Below are 20417 nucleotides of genomic sequence, written 5' to 3'. Positions count from 1 at the left end.
TATGCAACAAGAAAGCTGATTTTTTTTCTTCTTCTTCTAAATTGTCTTCACTGCAACTGATTTAAAACTTCGGTGCACCTGACAGAGATAATTTAATTTCCAAAAATTTTGATTCTCTGTGGCACGTTAGAACTAAGTGTGTGCATCTGTGTAGCATGGGCAGCTAAATAAAACCCTGCAGCAGAAATCCAGGGTATGTTTTAATTTTTCAGCTTTTGCTAGTGCTCTTGGAAATAAGTGAACAAAACATGACAGAACTGACCATTTCTTGTAAGTTTTTGAATACCAAAGCAATCTCACGAGAGGAGGATAATCAAAGTGTTTTTAAATTCTGGGCATCCAGAAAGTAAATGCTACAGATAGCTCCATATAGCTTCCTGCTCGTAGTCATGGTAAATCTGATACCGGCATGCTGAATTACAACTTAAAGTGTACATCAATGCTGTTTCATTTTGCAAACTGTTCAGGTGGGCCCTTGCTGATGGGGGGTCATATAAACATTAGCTGTGTCATACTTGCTACTGTCTGAGGCTGGCTGCTTTTTGACTCCTTCAGAAATGCTTTCCTGCATCTGAAAGTTATTAAGGTTTTTTTCATCGTAACTACTCCAGGTTTGTGCATTGCACCAGGATTTAGTCTTTTTTCTTCCTGTCCTGTTGTCCCATGAGTTCTCTATTTAAAGGCTTCCCTATGGTCCTTGTGATCTTTAAATACGGCTTAGAGTTGTCTTATCAGGTACACAGAGCTTTTTTGTAAAGATGGGCTAGGCAGGATGCTAACATCATCTGTGGAAGTCTAGAATTACCAAAGACTCTTTCCTTATGTATATTTTACCCAAATATTGGTGTTTACAACTCTTCTATGTGGAATTGCTTAACTCTCTTAATGCACCCAGCTGGGCAAATATTTTTCTTTAAATACTGGCTCTGAGGCCAGCAATTTTGAGTTCACAGTAACGTTGGGCAACTTCAACTCCTACCTGCTGAAAGATTACTCCTACCCATCTTTCTAAAATTCTTCACAGATCACAGAAGAAAGTATTCAGCATATATAAATTGTCAGCATTATTATAATTTAAGTCACGGAGGGAAAAAGATTGTCCGTTACAATTCAACTTAAACCTCAACTCCAGCTCTCAGCAATGAGGAATTACCAGCCACGCTTTGTTATCGTTTCACCACTCTACTTCCTACAGAAAAGTGCCTTCGTTTGCATTTTACTAAAGGCACACTGTACAAGATTTCACTAGAAGAAAGAAAATGTTAATTCTGAATTAAGAAAAATGTGTATCAAAATATTAAGTGTGTATTATGGTAGAATCAACTTAACTGGCATGCCCAACATTTGTATTGTCAGTATACTGCGCCACCAGTTAATAATGGGACTCAGTGATGGCATCTGTACGTAAACTAGAAAAATGGCCTGTCTCTTGAATTTCATTAGCGGTAAATTACTGTTCATTAGCATATACATAATACTGCACAGCAGCTTGGGCAGTCCAGATGAAATAAGGCTGTGTTAACATATCATTCTGCTTGTTAGTTTTACTGATTGTGAGTGAATGAGGGTAATTTTCCACATCTTCCTCATCAAGAGACAACTGCGACCTTTGTGAGCAGCTAAGATTTGAGTTTCCATTAATGCAACTGAAAATACACATAATTAGTGATTTCCCTGTGGAAAAGGTCACCATGGTCTTCACAACTGGCTTACGGCTATCTTAAAAGATGCAGAAGAGGTTCTCCCTTTATAAAGGTGGAGGAGGCAGGGTTTAGGTATCTCCTAAGGGAGTCCACATGTCAGGGCTACCACAGGTTCAGCAGCTCTCTTGATCCTCTCAAGCCCTGGTGCCAGCCCCAATCCTCTCCCCTTGGGTGACCTGACACCATGCTGATCCACTTATCAGAAAAGCAGCTCCTTGAGATGGGGAAGGAGGGAGATACCTGTGTTTGCTTACTGGGAGCAAGCAAACTAAACTTGGTTGGGACAAAAAATAACTCTGAAATGTCTCAGAAGGGGTGGGAGCTTAGGCAAGAGCTCCACAAACTTAGTGGGAAAAGATGTCTAGCTGTCATCTAGTCCAACCCCCTGTTCAGAGCAGGGCCAGCTTCAAAGCTAGTTCAGGCTGCTTGGGGACATGTCAGCTGAGTTTGGAACATCTCCAAGGATGGGGATTACACCGTCTCTCTGGTCCGCTGTTGCACCACCTTCTCTGTGCAAAGTGTTTTCCATATGTCTAGCCAGCGTTTTCCCTTCCGCAAGCTGTAGCCGTTGCCTCTTGTGCTTTTGCTATGCACCCCTGAAAAAGGCACTGTGGTTTTGTCTTCTCTATAACCCTTCTTTAGACAGTAGAATTACATCTTCCCTCAGCCTCTTCTCCAGGCTGAACAAACCTGGTCCCCTTGGCTTCTCCTTTCTATATTGCTGTTTTGCTATATAGTAGTTTATGTTATATAACACTTTATAACTTACTTATTTGTACTTTATTTGTAACATTTCTTATAATCGTTATTTATTACTGTTATATTACTTTGCAATTTTCTGTTTCCTATTTTATATGTCATATCAAATAATTTCATAAAAATTATTTATGCTTATCTTTACAGAAAATACCCCCAAGGCAACTGAAAAGTAGCTATCATTGAGTAAAACTCAGTAAGGAATAATCTATTTATATTTCCCTTAATCGTGGAATGTCTCCTGCCCTGTGTGTTTAGATCCTACATTAGGGGGACAATGCCCTGGGTTACAACTTTAAATTGAGGATATTAAGTTAGTCAGAATAACTGTACTAAAATGAAAAAGAATTCAATCCTTTTCCATTTCAATCACTAAGATCTAATTCTTCAGACCGTGGGAAGGAGTCAGAACAGAGTCAGAATAAAATCGTAATTTCAACAGAAGCCAGATCCAGAGATGCTCACTGTGTTGACTTCACACAAACGCAGCTTTTACGGCATCTTTGTTGTAAGAGTGAGCAAAGGCATAACATGCCAACCTATTAAATAGATTCAACTTCAATTTTAGAGTGTGGCACAAACTTTACAGCTTTATCAAAGTATTATATTCGGAATAAATTACAAGTTTAAACTCTACCTAGAGAACTGGAACAGTGACAATCTCTATGGACCACCTGCAGTGCTGACATAAGAGCAATGAAATAAAATAGGCAGCCATGGGTGATTATAGGAGAATATTGAGAGACATTTGTAATAGCATCCATCAGAACACCACAAGAGTCTACCACTCTCCTTTACTGGGATTACTGAAGAAGTAATGCACTCTTATTGCAATAATAGTATGTACAAAATTCATACATGGATAAAAAGTAACTCCTATTTAACTGCTGTTAAGTGCACCATGTAGCTTAAAGACAAGAAACTGTGTTTTGTCTGTGCTTTCTATCAGCAGTAGCAGGGATATGTCTAATGCCATTGCTCCTGGGAAAAGGTTGAAGGAATACAAGGAAAACATCAAAGCTGTTGGTAGTTTTGATAGGTATCGACAGGAGAATGGCTAGGTTAAATGTTTCTTTTTCTGCTGTGAAGTTATTTCTATCCGCTTTTATGTTTAAAGGTAAGGATATTAACTTAATTAAGGTTTGGTGGGTTTTTTTTTGTTTAAGTTCTGACTATTTAACACATCTTCTCTGCTACCAGCAAAAATTTGAGCATTGTCTCTTTCTGACCCAGTAGGTATAAGATTTCCACAAAAAAGATCAAAGAAATTCCCAAGAGTTTCCATTGCTCTGATAAGGAGCTCAGAGGAAAGGGGTGAATCTCTGGAATATCCTTGCACGACTGCTCAGAATTAATTGCTTGCAGCTTTTTGAATTTATCTGCGTTTGACTAGACTTGCACTAAGAGTCACGATTTTAAATAAATTTTATAGATAGAAAATCCTATCAAATGAAATTCCAAAACCTCATTTAATAATGTCCCTAGATAAAAATAGCTGTTTATTCATAGGGTCCTCTCTGCCTTGTAGCAGGGTGCAACTGGTGATATATTTAGCACTGTCCCCAGCATTCCTCTCTTCAGCTGAGTTTACAGATGAACAGTTGAGTACATGGATTTATGCAAAAAGGATCCAGACTTCAGTTCTAACCACTGGCAAGTTGGTCTCATCAGAAATTAGGGAATGATAAAAAAACAACCCACAGAATTTAGGTCACGTCATCCATGGTCAAAAGAAAAAATGTTCCAGATGGTTCTTTTTAGGCATTTACAGACTGCTTTTAATCAGTTTTATAACTTTTTTAGCTAGAAAAAGTAGAATATGAGAAACAAGTATGCCTGCAAATAGGAACAGTTCTTAAAAGCCTGGTGCACCTGGAGCTTAGTAACAAGTTCATTTATTGCTCTGATATTTTGATGTTACTACTTTTTATCCCTTTGTTGAGTTCTGATTACTCAAAAAGGATTGGTTGAAAAATTCCCACCAGAATTTTAACTTGATAAAGCTTTGAAATCTAAACAACACAAAAATGCATTGAAGGCATCTGCTTTACTCCACTTTTTTCTATTTTTTATTGAACAACCTTTGACAATTCTTCAGACTTCAGTCAAGAAAGTCCAATCTTTAGGACTTTCTTCAACAATTCCTTTAGAATGCTCTCTCATTTTGTAGATCTAATGTTGAACACTGTTAATATTTTAGAGGGGTATGCTTGGTCTAGTATTAGAGCTTAAGGAAATGCCTGTGAGAAATGGAGGTGGGAGCAGCACCATACCTGTCATTTCTTTGAATGAACGGTATGTATGAAATTTTGAAATTCTTGCTATCTTTCTCTTAGAATGAAAAATGGAACTACTTTTTGACTGAAAGAATCTTCTTTTGTTCTCCTTTTGGCCCAACAATTCATGCATTTTTTTCTGCAACTTAACCAACATGTGCCCAGAAGGGTAGGATGGTTTTTTTCTCCATTCAATTTTGTATTCTCGAGGCTGGGCACTGGTAGTGCAGGGCACATAATGCCTAATCTGTAGGCAGCCACATCTTTTATTGGTTTTCTGGCTCTGTCTTTCCCTTTGTCTCCTCTGTGAAAAGCACAAATTTACAGCAAATCTTTCAACCCTTATTCCCCTCCATGGTATTAACTTACGACATCCATACAAGTGGTGCCTAGCCACTGAAGGTACCTGAAGATAGCTGGTAGGATGTGAAAAGGCACCATTAATGCAAGATAGATAAATCCCGAGTCTGCAGTTTGCTTGACTAGCTGGATGATAAATATTCTGAGAGGATGTTTTCTGATGTGGAATTCAGAAAGTACTCACTCTTTGTGAAACACTCTTCTTCATCTATGATCTTTTAATATTCTAAGTAAGTATGAGAATCAAAACCCCTACTCACTGTAATGGAAGGAGATACAATATATGTCCAATTAAACTAGTGCAATAGAGTTAACTGTCATTAAAAGACAGTCTGAAGAAATCAAATATACAGGAAGAATTAACTGTGTGCAGTTAAGAAATACATTAGATTGCAGTATTTTTGTCAGTTGGCTTACAGTATTAAGTATTAATCACTGCATGCTGCAGTATGTACCACTGCTGCTCTTTATGTCTTGAACTTCATCTGTCTGCCTTCAGTGTTTTATGTAATCTTCATCCTGAACAGATTTCTATTTCTTTATGAGAAATAATAAAATTAATAACTCCTTTTTGTTCTGGCTTTTCATTTCCAGTGGAATCTGGATATTTTGTCCATTTTAAAACATCAAGATGGGAGATGGCTATGGTATTTTAGACTGATGCTGACCTGAAAAAAACTTAGTGATGAATGCAAGGAACAAATGAATGGATTCAAAGCCAATGCATGAAAATTAATAATCAGAATAAACTGAGTAATACCTGCCTTAAGTTATTCTTGTCAGCAGCTATTCATTACATTCATTCTGCAAAAGGTGCATTTGTAAAAAGTGCAATCTCAAAGAGAACCAGACTAGATTCTGTGGAAACTGTTAATAAATTCTAATCATGTGCAAAAAGTGGGGCCAGCCAATTTAACACAGATTTTGAGAAAACAAAAACCCCCACCAAACCCAATCACAGAATCACAGGATCACAGAATTGTATAGGTTGGAAAAGACCTTTAAGATCATCAAGTCCAGCTGTAAACCCAACACTACCAAGACCACCACTACACCATGTCCCTAAGCACCTCATCCAAACATCTTTTAAATACCTCCAGGGATGGTGACTCAACTACTTCCCTGGACAGCCTATTCCAATGCTTGATAACCCTTTCAGTGAAGTAAAACTTCATTTTTGCTCAAACAGAATGTTAGTTGTGGAACTCTATTGTTGACATATGCTTGTCTAGCTTTTTTTTCAGTTTTTTTTTGCAATATAATTTACATAATCACTACTGTTACTATTACTCAAATATGCAATTAAAAAAATCTAGGTATTCTGGTTTCTAATGGGTATCAACCCTCCAGAGTGCAGTGATTTACATAATTACTATAAATGCACCATCAGTAAGTAAATTGCATATCCCTGTGTTACTCCTTCAGCTCCTATAATCTTCTCTTTTACTTTGACTGGCTCCTATTTTTAGACTATTCAAGAAGTTTTCCAGTAATAACAAGGCTGCTTCACTTAGCTTTGGGTTTTTTTTGAGCAAAGCAGAAAAATGAATAATTTCATAGGAGCAAAGAATTAGACATGCTATGTCAGTCACTGAATCCAGCATCTTGCTGTTGCACACCACACACTCCCCTATGTTTTTGCAAGCAACGTGTAAAAAGCAGTTACGTTTTTTTGCCCCCAAATGCTTGGAAGGCTATTCCAGAACTTGATTGCTCTATTGAATAAGAATTATCTTTCATTTGCATCCTAAACTTATTATGTTTATGTTTTGCATATTTAAATGCTGGGTGTAAACCAGTCATGGTTGCTGCTGCTTAAGTGGTGTTTGCTAGTTCACTGAGGCTGGTCCCCAGCTATCACAGACAGATCATTTGGTGTCCTTCATAAAATAGTTGCAAAGGAGGAAAGAAAGTCACTCCAAAGCAAAGAACATGAGACTTTAGAGTCTGAAAAGGAGAAATTTTGCAGTGTCCCATCCCTCATTTCCTATGTTTGCCTGCCATTCCTTTCTATGGAAGTCTGCAGTGCTTTTGTCTCCGAAAGAACTGTACCTCAGTATTTACCGAAGGAGTGTGCACTCAGAGGTCATCTCTCTCTTGATTCAGTTTTGAAAAAGTGTACGTTAACTATTCTAGCCAAAGCACTTCCTGGCTTTCATCTATGGAAAAAAGATCTTGCTGTTCTTTTGAGGAAGAAAAGAGATGTAAAGAAATGGAATGAGGTCAATGAAATAAGGATGATGAAAAGACGACACAGAAGAACAGATTAAGGGGAGATCTTCAATATTTGTTGAAACAATTTCCTACTGTGCTGACAGTCCTTCTTGGTTATTTTGATGTTCCCTTTACTTTAGATTTTAATTTCTCATTTTGCTGTTCATAAATGCTTTCATTGGCTGTACAAAAGTCCTACCCAAGTCCATCCAGGATGTTGCTGTTGCGTTATAGTTACTGGATTTGCACTTCGGATATGAAGTTATATAGGATCAAGCTCCACTCTTACTCACTGGGTCAAAGTTTTGTCTTATAAGCACTGTTAACTATAAAAGCCAGTTTCAGTTTACTTAAAAAAAAATATATATTGCACTACTTCCTTTTGAAATTAAAATATATGATCTAATAAATATAGCCAATATAACCTAAGAAACAGCTTAGATATGAAGCTTTTTGTTGCTGGAGGTCGGATCACTTTTACAACAGGTATGGCGGTCTTAAGTCACTTTGGAGACAGCTCACGGAGTGGCCTCCATTTGCAAGGAAAAAAACCCAACTACCTGGGCACTTAGTGCCACTCTCCTGAGGAAGCATCTCTGCTGGGCTCAGCTGCTCTCATTGATTCCCAGTTCCCACTATTTCACCAATGTGCCAATTCAAAAAGTCTGAATTTTAGTTGTTACTCCAGTAAGTTAAGAGCTGGTACGCTGTACGTCAAGACTGCTGTCAGCTCCGTGATAGACTAATGGGCTAGGTGAGGCTCAAGCCAACAGTCACTGAAATCATGGAGCAGGAAGTATGTCCCATCCTGAAATCCCCCTGGCACAGTCACTTGGCCACCAGCCAGCTCTGGTTAGACTTTCACCAGCGCTGCAGCATAAACTGCCCTAGGGATCAGGGGGTTTAAAATCATCTGAAATGGTCCCTGCTTCCTCCCAAGCCTCTGCTGCCAGCCTTCACCGGCAGTGAAGTGCCAATGGGGACACATGGGGATCGGTCCTGGCTGGAAAATGACCCCGTGCTTTTGGCAAAAGAGGAGGCAGGAGGAGAGGGGAGTGCTCTTCAGCTGGTGGAAAAAAGTGAACTTCAAATGGGTGTTATGACTTTGATAAAAGGCACTGTCGGATCAGGACAAGCCACCACTAGCTCTTGCTCCGTGAGACAGTTCCTCTGGAAAAAAACATTCAGAGACCTCAGAGCTATTCAGGTACCTAAACTGGAGGCTGGTGCCCTACAGAGACCCACCTGATTTCCAGCTGCTGCCCCAGAAGGGGGTCTCCTCCTGCCCCTGGGTCTCCTGGAGGTCCTGTGTGCTATTTGTCAGGCCTGTGCAGATGTCTTGGACATCCTTGAATAGCCCAGATTTTCTAAAATACCACTAGATGCCTGTTTAAACCCCTGAATACTTCTATATTGCCAACTTCATTTCATATGAAAATTACATTTTTGGTGATTAAATGAGCTTTTGCTAGTTTACTGAGTACAGAACAGTTCACCACTGCCAGCAGGTTGCATTTGCAATACACTATAGCAATACCAGAAATAAAAATGATAGAGCAAAACTTGTTCTCACTGAATAGCTGACCAATAGCAACAATTTTATGGCTTGATAACTCGAGGAAGACATGTTCTTTAGTCTGTAAGTTTCTGATTTTCAGTATTCACAAGTCAATAGAACCAAGATGTCAAGCACCTTAAAAAACCTGGTCTATTTTTATCTATCTATCTACATCATTATTCAGTGACAGATTTTATTTTCTGTGCTGTGGGTTGCAAAGTTTCTCTTCATTGTATTACAGAAAGTAATAAAAATGCAGCTTGCTGTAAATGTTATGTTTATTTGGGTAATAAAAAAGTTAAGATTAAATATTTTAATTAAATATGCTTCTGTGTTTTGCTAGAAAAGACATCCGAGAAAAAAGGCTTAAAGAAACAAGCCTTCCAATGCATTTGTAAAGTTTTGCTGAGTCTTTAATTTTTAATGCTTCCTGTATATAAGATGAAGAAGAAACAAGATAAACGGAACTATCCCAGCTTGTACTTTGATCAGGAAAATACCAACCTTGCACGTACAATAAAAACAACTGACACCAATGAATAATCTGTCCTCACCAGTTCTGTATAAGCAACTCACGCAGACTTTCCATCCTAACGAGAGAAATGATCGAATATCAAATGCCGTAAGTCGCTCTAAAAATCCCCAGGTATGTGTTTCCCTTCCTTGTGTAAGGATAAAACACAAGAGACCAGTACCAAAACAGAAGGGCTGTAGGTTCCCCAGCATTCTTTGGTAAGATGTCTTTTGTATTAAAAGTATGTTGCTTGCAAATGCAACTCAGTCTTTTCCCTGCTGAAAGATGTTCCTTGCTATATCTATTTCTCTGTATTTTTAGCTCAGCACCTTCCCTTCAAGCGACGGAGCATGAACCACTCCTACACCACCAAGGGCTTCCTGTCTTCCCAGGTGCTATTTAGTCCGGATAGGCCGGAGGGATCTGGCCCCCGAACGGTGAAAGGAAGTCTGGTTTCAAGTTTTCTTGAACCTGCTAACACACTGGAACATTTTCTCCCGCAGATGACTCAATATTTTCATTTTCAGATAGCACAGGACTGGAAGAGTGGAGAAAAGCTCAGTTCAGGAAAGCTGTGCTGACAACTCTTTCAAACCACAGAGGGCAATAAAGTACACAGAAATTATGCTGCAATTAACTTGCAGGATATATTAGCAGATAATGTCAGTTATCTGCTAATCTGTTGGGTTAAAAATATCTACACATGGAAATAATTTGGAGTGATGGGGACAATTTGGTTGATCTTGATTTAAATCCAGGAATCCGTAGCCAAGCCAAACTCCAGTTGCTCTTGGTGAGAGAGCTTTCTGACTAAAGGCTGGACAGGTTGGGAATATTTGTAAACAAAACCCAAGGTATTTATTCGTTAATGCACGTGATTTTCAAAACTGAAACAAAACAACATGAAGAGTGAAATCTATTTCATGTGCAAAAGCTACTTGGTGCACACTTTTGTACTAGATTTACAGATATGAGTCAAATAATGCCACAGACTTTGGTGTTATCCAACTTAGATTAACGTACACCAAAAAGTAAAGAGAAGTACATTAAACTGCATTTAGGGTTTTTTAAATTTCTAGTTCTGTTATGTCTGGAATAAGGAGAGTTTATAGATTAGGTATTTAGATTTTTCAGACACTCTGATCCATTGTTCAGCTTTTCGTTGAAGACTGACACATCTTCCTTCTCTGGGTTTTCCTTGGAAACTGAAGCTGAACAATTTTTCTAGGGCTTCAATTCCACAGCTGCCTCTCGTGCAAAGTACCTACTGAGTACGGGCAACATGAATTGGTAGGAAAGCAGGGATTTTCTATAGGATGGACTGAGTGGTGATTGTTTATCTGACTCTAAACTGGAGAAATAAAATGAATGAAGTACTAAGTTGCTCCTTTTTCTCCCCAAATATTTAAGACTGAATGAGCTGCCTACCTGAAGTGGCATGCACTCTGGGAAAGTTGAGCAGAGACTGATAGAGGCGCTGAGCTTTCTCCAATCCACGAAAAGTCAGTGGGGATGGAAAGCTCACAGCAACCCTGAGTACTGGGTCCGTAGTCAGCCCCATGCTCTGCAGGGTGGAGTTCAGGTTCAGTCTGAGAAGTTTTTACTTTTGGTTTTTAATAGGAGAATTTGGTCCTTGGAAATTTGGTCCTGGTCATTGGAAACTGACTCAGCCGCTGTAGATACACCGTGTCTTTGTAGCTTTCACAGTGTAGGTCTTAATTTCTGGGCATTTTTTCTATATATGAATTTTCCAACTAGATGATGGCTTAGAAGATTGTAATAATTGCTACCATTACTCAGTGACTATTTAAGGAACTAGGTGGCTGCAACGGCAGAGCAATGACAGTTTTATTTTGAACTAGGAGGGGAAACCCAAGCCTTGCTCTGCATACATATCAATGGCCATTCATAACCAGCCCCCCCGTTTCTGAGTGCCTGCTTGTTTGAGCTGCAGGGTCAACTTGAGCTGGGAGCTACATCACATCCAGTGTGTGTCACTGGTGAAGAACGTAATTTATCCATGCTGTCTCAATATGCTAACTAGCTTTTGCTCCACCTCCAGCTCTGATTTTAGGTGGATATATTCCAGATTTTAGACTTCAATAAAAGCTTGGACTATTTAAGATGGCAATTTTATTATTTGCACTCCAATGATTTATCAGGTAGTCAGGTCACATAACCTATCTGTTTCCTGAGAACTGAGTTCCTGTTGTGAATAATCCCAAGTTTGAACTGAGAATTTAATTTCCTTACAGAGCTGTAGTTTATGGGCATATCCTGGGCAGAAAGCTCTATTTTAGAATATTTGAGGACACATATTTTGTTTGACTGTGTTCACACATTGTGTCTACTAATTGGAATTAAAAGTATTTTTTCCAGTGTTAGCCTTGCTCTAGTTCTGCCACCTCTAACGAATAGTCAGTTGGCATATTCCTGAAAGAGACAAAACCCATTAAGCTTGAACCTTCAGTCAGGAAAATAAAATTCAATGATATTGTGGTGTGTTGTTTTTTTCTTAGATGGGTTCTTCAAGCAGGCAAATGAAATGCTTATTAATATTCCAGATTTTTCTCATCCATTTTCTAGTCAGGCCAACGCTTACTTCTCACAACTCTGATTAGTCTACTGGAACTCCTCCTCTGTAATTAACTTCCAAAGTAATTCTTAAGTGCTGTGTTCTATTTACTTCCAGTAGTTATCAGATGACATGTCCTGCTCTTTAGCAGTAGTTTATACACATGACTAATTTTTTTTTTAAATTATGCATGGCTAGGATAAACTAATCTATTGCTTTTCAGTGTCCAGCCCAATGAGGCAGTGAGTCAGCCCACGTTCACTTCATGCACAGTGTGAACAGAGATGCACAGCGTGAACAGAGAGACATTCAGCTTACTGGTTCAAGCTCTAAATAAATAAGCTACACTTGCAGGTTTTTATTTTGGCAGTTCATGTAAAATGTGTGAGTACTGCACTCTTGCAAACACCTGAATGCCAAAGATAGCTTTGCTAGAGAAGCACAGCTTTCTCCCCATTGATCTCTCCATTGATTGACTGAAAAAATCAGACTTTTTTCCCCCCACGGGGTCTCACTGAATACTTTTGGCTGAAATTTCTGTTGTTGACTGCTCGCCTTCAAGTGAATAGCCTTGTGGTGCGGGTCTGGGGTTGGGTTTGAAGGATCTAGGTTCACTTCTTTCCCTGTTTTGTGCTTTCCCTCACCTTTTGAAGCTGTTGCACCTTGCACAGAATATTTAACTGTTCAGCCAGGGAAAAGGAGCATATTACCCAATGTCTTGATGCATTTTTGATCAGACATCGAGCTGGGATGTGGTATGAACGAGCAGGTATGACCGTAATGAATTGAGTGCCAAGTGGATCGGCTGCCTAGCATGTCCTGCAGCACGGCTACATCCTTCGTCAGATGGACAGATGGAGAAACAAGCTTCTGCTGAGAAACGTCTCCTCCCTCTGGGGTGAATGCCTCCTCACTGCACCGGTGGGCAACAGCCCCAACACCTCCTCTTTGCTGACTGAGAGTGCTGTTTTTGTTCAAAATGCCTGAAATGGAAACGAAATCTTGTTCTCGGTCAGCATGTTTCACTCAACTCAAATTTCTATGTCTTCTGTTGTTACTCTCAGGAATACTTTCAAGTGATTTACATTGGCCAGTTATATTTTGGGACTAAGTATTTGGGACGCACAGCCACTGCCTACAGGATGCTTTTATAATCATAAAAGTACTGAGGCTCAGCTTCAGGGAACATGGGGAGAGATATTACAGCCCTTTTTAATCTTTTTAAACTATCCTGGAATCTACCTTTAACAATAACATAAATACGACTCCCCAGTATGTCGCCAGATGACTCTTGCCTACCTAATTTAATGGTAGTCATTAATATAGTTTAAGTCATTAGCATCTTTTACTAACATGTTTTCTACCTCAAAAACTTGGATTATTTTTTCAAATTCAGACTATTTTCGAATGTTGATATGCTGGTAATACTTACCCACATTTGGCATGGGACATGGAACCCTCTCTTGGTACAACAATATGAAGAGTATTCTTCAGATCATTCACAAAGACAATTTTGGTTATATCCAAACTGTAATACTTTGCAGACAGAGCTTTACAGCTTTGATACTCAACCATTTTGACAAGCCTTTTCCTACCGGACTTTTGCTACAAACATGTATATGTGGAAGAACTTAAATATGAATTAGTAATTTTATCTACATAAGAAAAATACTGGATGCATGTTCAAATAAACAAAATATACAATGTAAAGAAAATTTCACAATTTTTACTTACTTTCTTTGTTTTGTCCATTGCCTTCAGTATGGTTATGTTTAAGTCTTCCAAGACAGATAGAACATTTTCATACTCTCCTAAGTGCTGGGAAAAATATTCTAAAAGAAGAAGAAAACCCACATCATCTATTAATGACCTGAAAAATCAATATTTCATTAAAAATAAATTTTATCAAGTCTGAATTAAGTTATGGTATTATTAACTATCTCAATATATAAAATGAACAAGAGTTACAATGAAAGGGATTATTTTATTTTTAAATTTTGTATTATTTCCCTCAAAATAATTCCTGGAGTACTTAAAATACCAAAATCAGTGTTTCAAAGCATTTTCTTTCAATAAATGAGTTGCCAAATTGACAAAAATTTAAAATATCAGTTTGAGAGCTGAAAGAGACCTACTTTCAAAATATCTACGTTTTCTTTCTAAACTGGATTTTCAGTTTAATAGTCTACTTTACAGTTACTAGCAGGAAATGAAGATTTCATGTGTATGTACTAAATCTGATTATATTGATACAAAAATGAATAGCACTGGTAAAGCCCTTAGAGGAGATACAATCAAGTGGGGGTTTTTGTGAGTTGGGGTCAGCTGAGACCAGTTATTTCTCTCTGAGAAGTGAAGAGACCTTGAGTTGGCCAGATAAGCTTCTAGTCCCATGTACCGTGATTATATTTTCAACAAAGATGATGCATGCAAAATACTTTTAACAAAAATCATGGAAGTAACGTAAGTTGCAGGATGTCCTTGTGTAGCTGCTCAAAACAAAGGGCATTTTAATAGAAAAAGCTGATGTAAAATCAGGGGGCATAATTCAATCCAGAGGGATTATAGCTAGAGGAGGAGGCAACCCTGGGAAATCACGACTCGAGTTCCCATTTGGTCAATGCGGCAAAATACAACAGGAGGCGGCACAGGAAGGAAAAAGTGTGAAAAAGACAGAAAGAAAATTATGTTAAAGCTAGAGAGTGTGTTAGACAAGGCATTTAGATATCAGATCACCTGGAAGAGCATGAAAAACAACATCTGAATGGCAGACAGGAAGAACAAGACTAGATAGGAGCTTTTTGAAATAATAAATAGCAATACTTTGAGGCTTTTAAGAGGTCAGCGTGAGCTTCTCAGGGGAGTCATGAAAGCATAGGGTTTCAGGAGCACTGCGACATAACCTGGTATTGCTGAGAGGCTGAACGAAATGATTTAGAATGAACACGTATTGTGAATTAGTATCATGGAAGTGAAGCTTCATTTCTGAGGAGAGCTGAGAACTCAGAAAGAGCCATATAATCACTAGCTTAAATGTGTGTTGAGTAAACTCAGTACCAGATTCACGGACGAGAAACACCCTAGTGGCAATCTATGAAAGATTTAAAAGGCAGCTGAAGCAGCCCATATTTAACCAAAACAGGCAGCAAACAGAGCCAGTGCTGGGCTGAGATCCTCCTCAGCCCTCTGGCCAGCCCGAGGTGGCTGAGCAAACCTGTAAGCCTCCAGCACAACATCAACAGCAGTAAAACTCTCATGGAACAAAACCCCCTGTCTTCCTTGGCCAGTTGTATATAATTTTGGCCAGATTCTGAACCAGCAGAAGTCGTCACAGCCCAATTCACTTCAGCTGAGCCTCTTGTCATAGATTTATAAGCCACAGACTGAGGTGCCTCTTAGTGGGTTCTTGGCCATGGGTAGAGTCATCTTGTGGGTGAGTAAATGAGCTGGCATTCAACTTGACAGGGTTTTCAGCTTTTATAGGTCTTCAACATTGTTGACCATTGGAAAATTTATCAGGCAACCATTTGCTGCCATCTTTCCCTCAGAAATAGGTTGTTTTTGACAAGTATAACTGTTTTTTTGACATCATGTGGGAGGACTTGCAGAAATTTTCTGTGAATTGTTTTCTGCTGCAAGCAGCACTCCTAAATCAGGTGCTGTAAGATAAGCTGGAGAGCAAGCAGGGTTTTGGGGAAATGACTCACAGCCCAGAATGGGGCACAGAAATGTGTAACTGGGACAAATTCTAGGCCTTGCAGGAGTCTTTTGTGATGGAGGATGGTAGAACTTGTCAAACTGCTGTTCTCACCGGCTCAAGTTGGAGGAAAGTAATGAACTTTCCTCCAGTGGGGTACTAATTTCTCTTTCAAAATTGCCAAAGTACTCATACCTCTGAAAAGGATGAACTAACTAGAAAAAAAATCTCACATGAAAGGGAAATAAGATAAAAGGTATCTATCTGTCTTTACATCAGAACAGATCTTGAAGCTCAGAGAATATGAAGTATTGATTAAGAAAAATACTTTCAGCTCAGAGAATGTGAAGTATTGATTAGGAAAAATATTTTCAAAGTAATTTCTGCATGTAATGGATGACAGTCTGAAAGATTATAAGCCATCTGCATTCTCCCAGGAGTTCTTTCAATGGAAATTATTTTCTGTTTGAGTTACAAATATTAAACAGAAAAGAAATCAGATCACATGGTATGTTCACTTGCACAGGGCTGCTGCAGGCACAGATTATCTCCTTGCCAGAAAAAGGAACTTACTGCAGAGTTCTTCTGTGTCAAGATTGCTGGAAAGATAAGAGGATAGAAGGTTAGTGAGCTTAGTAATGTTTCCTGTTGGATTGGTAAATAGTAGGACTCAATATTAACCTGACTGGGATATGAAGCCTCCGTGCCCAGGCTGTAGCAGGAGATGTGGGTGCCCGGCCCTTGCTGGCCTTGCTGTGCTGCCTTAGGGAGGCTTGTCCTAAGCTGGGGGCTGTAGCTGTGCGTAGCTGGCTGCAGGTGCAGCCTCCCTTCCTGGTCATGTTCCCACGGGCACCTTCCTACTCACTGGCAGCCCCTTTGAAACCCCTCACCTAGCCTTTGGGCACCATGGTGCAGAGTCATCGCTCCTCAGGCTTTACACACGTGGTCCTAGTGCTGGCAGAAATCCATCTAAACACCAGAAATTGGTGGGTTTTTCCACATCTTTCTGCCTGTACTCTTCTTCTGTGGCTGTCATGCTGGACAGCATGGCTCAGAGCTCAGCCCTCCATGCTAAATGAGGGGAAAACCCAACAGATTTCTCCTATTTGTAGTCTTCACTGGGCAGTAGTGCTCCACAGGAGACATGGTACAGCAGGAGGATAAAACTAGACATAGCCCATCAGCACTGTCATGGTTTAGCCCCAGTTGGCAATTAAGCCCCACACAGCCACTCGCTCACCCTCCCCCCCAGTGGGATGGGGGAGAGAATTGGAAGAGCAAAAGTAAGAAAACTCGTGGGCTGAGATAAGAACAGTTTAATAACTAAAATAATAATAAATTGTAATGAAAACAATGAGAGAGAGGAACAAAACGCAAGAAAAAAACCCCAAGTGATGCAACTGCTGACCACCTACTGACCGATGCCCAGCCCGTCCCTGAGCGGTGATCGCTGCCCCCTGGCCAACTCCTCCCAGTTTATATAGGGGCGGTGTCGTATGGTATGGAATAGCCCTTTGGTCAGTTTGGCTGTGCCCCCTCCCAGCTTTCTGTGCACCTGGCAGAGCAGGGGAAGCTGAAAAGTCCTTGAGTAGTATAAGCACTACTTAGCACAACTAAAACATCAGTGTGTTATCACCATTATTCTCATCCTAAATCCAACACACAGCACTATACCAGCTATTGGAAAGAAAACTAACTCTATCCCAGATGAAACCAGGACAAACACACATAGTTTCTAAGCCTTTCTGGCCATACAAAACTGTTTCACCAGTACTAACTTCAGCAAAACTAGTGATGTGAAAAGAAAAGCTGTATTGCCATATTCCCATATAAATACAGAATCACAGAATCATATAGGTTGGAAAAGACCTTTAAGATCATCGAGTCCAACCATAATACATAATACATAACATAACAACCATAATACATAAGTGTATGCAAGTATTCCATACAATTCAAAACTGTTCATTTCAAACAGATTTCATCTTGATCAACTCTTAAGCCATATTTTCTCTCTTAAGCAATATTTTCTCTCTGAGGCTTTAATAGTCAAAAGATAAACTATTTGACCTACAGCTCAATTCTGAAAGTTAGCATATTGACTTTCTTCCAAGGAGGACAAGAAACTGATTATTAAAGAAACTTAAAAGCATGAATGTCCTTTTTGAATCTTGCTGAGGGGTGAATATTGAATGGCTGATTGCACTTAGGATTTTTTCACTTATCTTTTTAATGGGCTTTTTTTATTGACCTTTTAATAAAATGATGACACAGCATTATCTTAAAGTCATTTTCACCAATGCTAACTTCATACATCTGGCTTTTATTCCATGAGAGAGAGAAACAGATAGAAAATGTGTGATCTTGGGTTGTCACAAACTTGCATACTGAGGGCTATAAAAACTTCTGAACACTTTTAATTGATGATGTAAATGAGATTTTCCCACAACTTTTATTAACTAAAGGTGACCTGATCTGCATTTGAATGGGCCAAGTTGGATGGCTGCAAATAGGTCTGGCATCTGATTTTTCCACTGACCTTTGTGGCAGGTATAATAAAATTTGTAGTAAGAATCGGTGCTGAAGCTGAGAAACTTAACTCTTAGGTCAACAGGCATTCACTCCTTGAATGCAAACTGAAACCCTGAAAGCTGGAACATTGCCTAAACTGAAAAGCAGTGACAGAATATGATGATGTTAATGACAGGAGTTTGCTGTTACGATGCCTACTTTTTGTTCATTGTCCCTGCAGTTTTTGCCCCTTCGCACCATCTGCCCTATTGCCTTCTCTTTGTAAAAGACATTTCTGCATTTCTTAAGGTACAGCTTGATAACTGTGTTTAAAACAGCCTTTCACATTGTTAGCCAGTCAAATTCATGTTCTCTTTCAAAATTTCATGTTAAAATCCATTCCGGTCCTTGTTCTCCTGCAGTATCCTCAGCAGTGTGGTAGCGATATAGTAAGGGAGTGGCTCAGAGGCTTTCAGCGTTGCTGTCATCAGAACGTCGCTGTCAGTCCTATTGACAGAAGTGATGCAGCTGCAGGTGGACTACGAGTAAAAATGGAAATGTATTTGGGTGCTGAATTAATTTTCAGTTAGAATTGGGCACCTGAATAATGAGAAAATTATTGTCCAAAGTGATTTGTGCAGCAGCTTTCAGGAAGCCTGTGACAGAACGTAGAAATGACCTAAAGAGTGTGGATTTCAGTCTAGCATACTCATAGTATTTCCTTCTCTATTGTAAATACCCTCTGAGTTTCCATTGTTCTTGGCATCATATTTGAAGGGGATGCTGTTCTAGGCAGGGCAACTATAATTTTGTGTCACTGATTATTTCATTCTCAGAAATAATAACATGCTGCTTCAAACACAGTTGTGAACAAACCTAGAAATTCTTTTTCTGTATACAAACAATTTTGAGCTCCCTGCAGGATGCTACAGAAGCAATTAAATAAGTTTGGAATATATTTAATAGTACAGGAGTGAGGTGCACACCAGAGGGCTGTTTCTGCAACTCAGTACTCAGGGTTATAGTGGGCACCTGTTCATCATTTCAGTGGGTACATATGCCAAGGATGCTCCTGCGTAGACCTATAATCTGGCAATGCTGAATATGTTATTTGCAACATTTGCTGGATGACTCACATCCAGGTGCCAGCACTCCACTCCTGGTAAGCAACTGAAGCATAGGGTGCAGCCAAATGCATTCATGTCATGTCAGCACGATCATTGTTTAAACTTCTGCTCTCAATTTTCTTTCTGACTACTAAATACAGTCCTTTTACATGCCCGACTTTGTGTCTAAAATGTTCTCTACCTAATAACATGAGCTATTTTTAAAGGACTATTACAAATATTCCACTGAGCTGTCCTGATCACTGCAAAGCTGATCATACCTGTTGCTCAGTGACAGAAATATAAGCAAATTCACTTGAATGAACTGTGGCAAAAGTGCCTATTTGTGGTACCTCTGCAAGCGGCCCAAAATGTAGGAGGGCAAAGCAGCTGTGATCACGCTCTTGTTCTGTCCACCACAGTCAGCTGTGGACTGGGGCCAGCCAGGAAGGAGGGAAGGTTAAAGCTATTCCACCCATCCACTGGTGTGAATCCACCGATCCGCAGCCCCATCCGCTGACCTGACACATACCATTCTCTGGGACAAAAGGCACCTCTAGGCAAAGGTACCAGCATATATTCCCCGGCCCACAAGAGGAGGCAATGACATCTCTTCAGTACAGGAATTATATATAAACTATGGACGCTGACATCTAAAGCAGTTATTTTATTGAAGAATCCAATAGTATATGAAAGGCTTTATGAATGAACTTAATTTAGGAAATTCATTGCCATGAGTATGATAGCCGGAGAAGGATAACACTTTCTTCTTCAAATCTCTTCATTCTCAAATATGAGAAAGATTTATTTCAAAGGCTTGAACCAACTCTTTTTTGGATCCCATTTGCACGTCTCTTCACTAAATTTGGTTTTAGGGAGGAAAATTTGAGGCTGGTATCTCCTATTGTTAAGTAGAAGCATATAATTTGTGACTGAAAGGAATTAAGTGTTACTTAGACTGTGCAAGGTTAACTGAATAGACATCCATGGACAATCTCAGCCAAAAAGCTGTAAGCTCTTTGTAACAAGAAAGCCTGCATACCATCCCACTTCAAGTCAGTGACATAAGTACTCCAACACTACAGAGGGTGTTGTGCAAAGGAGTCTTCTATGTGCACTTCCATTTTAAGGATATTCTGCCTCACAG

At 39.4% G+C, this 20417-nt stretch overlaps 1 protein-coding gene across 1 annotated transcript in view; it reads right to left on the bottom strand.

The window, feature by feature from the left end:
* NECAB1 (N-terminal EF-hand calcium binding protein 1) overlaps positions 1-20417 on the bottom strand; it is a 60562-nt gene that overhangs the window by 21165 nt on the left and 18980 nt on the right. The window contains exons 3-4 of the mRNA XM_075495468.1: positions 16227-16252; positions 13691-13788 (exon numbers count right to left, since the gene is read on the bottom strand). Of these exons, the coding sequence (XP_075351583.1) occupies positions 13691-13788; positions 16227-16252 (124 nt within the window). The remainder of the gene's footprint in view (positions 1-13690; positions 13789-16226; positions 16253-20417) is intronic.

The sequence above is a fragment of the Mycteria americana genome, chromosome 2 (genome assembly GCF_035582795.1).
Source record: "Mycteria americana isolate JAX WOST 10 ecotype Jacksonville Zoo and Gardens chromosome 2, USCA_MyAme_1.0, whole genome shotgun sequence".
Taxonomy (NCBI): Eukaryota; Metazoa; Chordata; class Aves; order Ciconiiformes; family Ciconiidae; genus Mycteria; species Mycteria americana.
The sequence above is the reverse complement of the archived record's forward strand: the minus strand, read 5'-3'. Positions and strand labels throughout refer to the sequence as shown.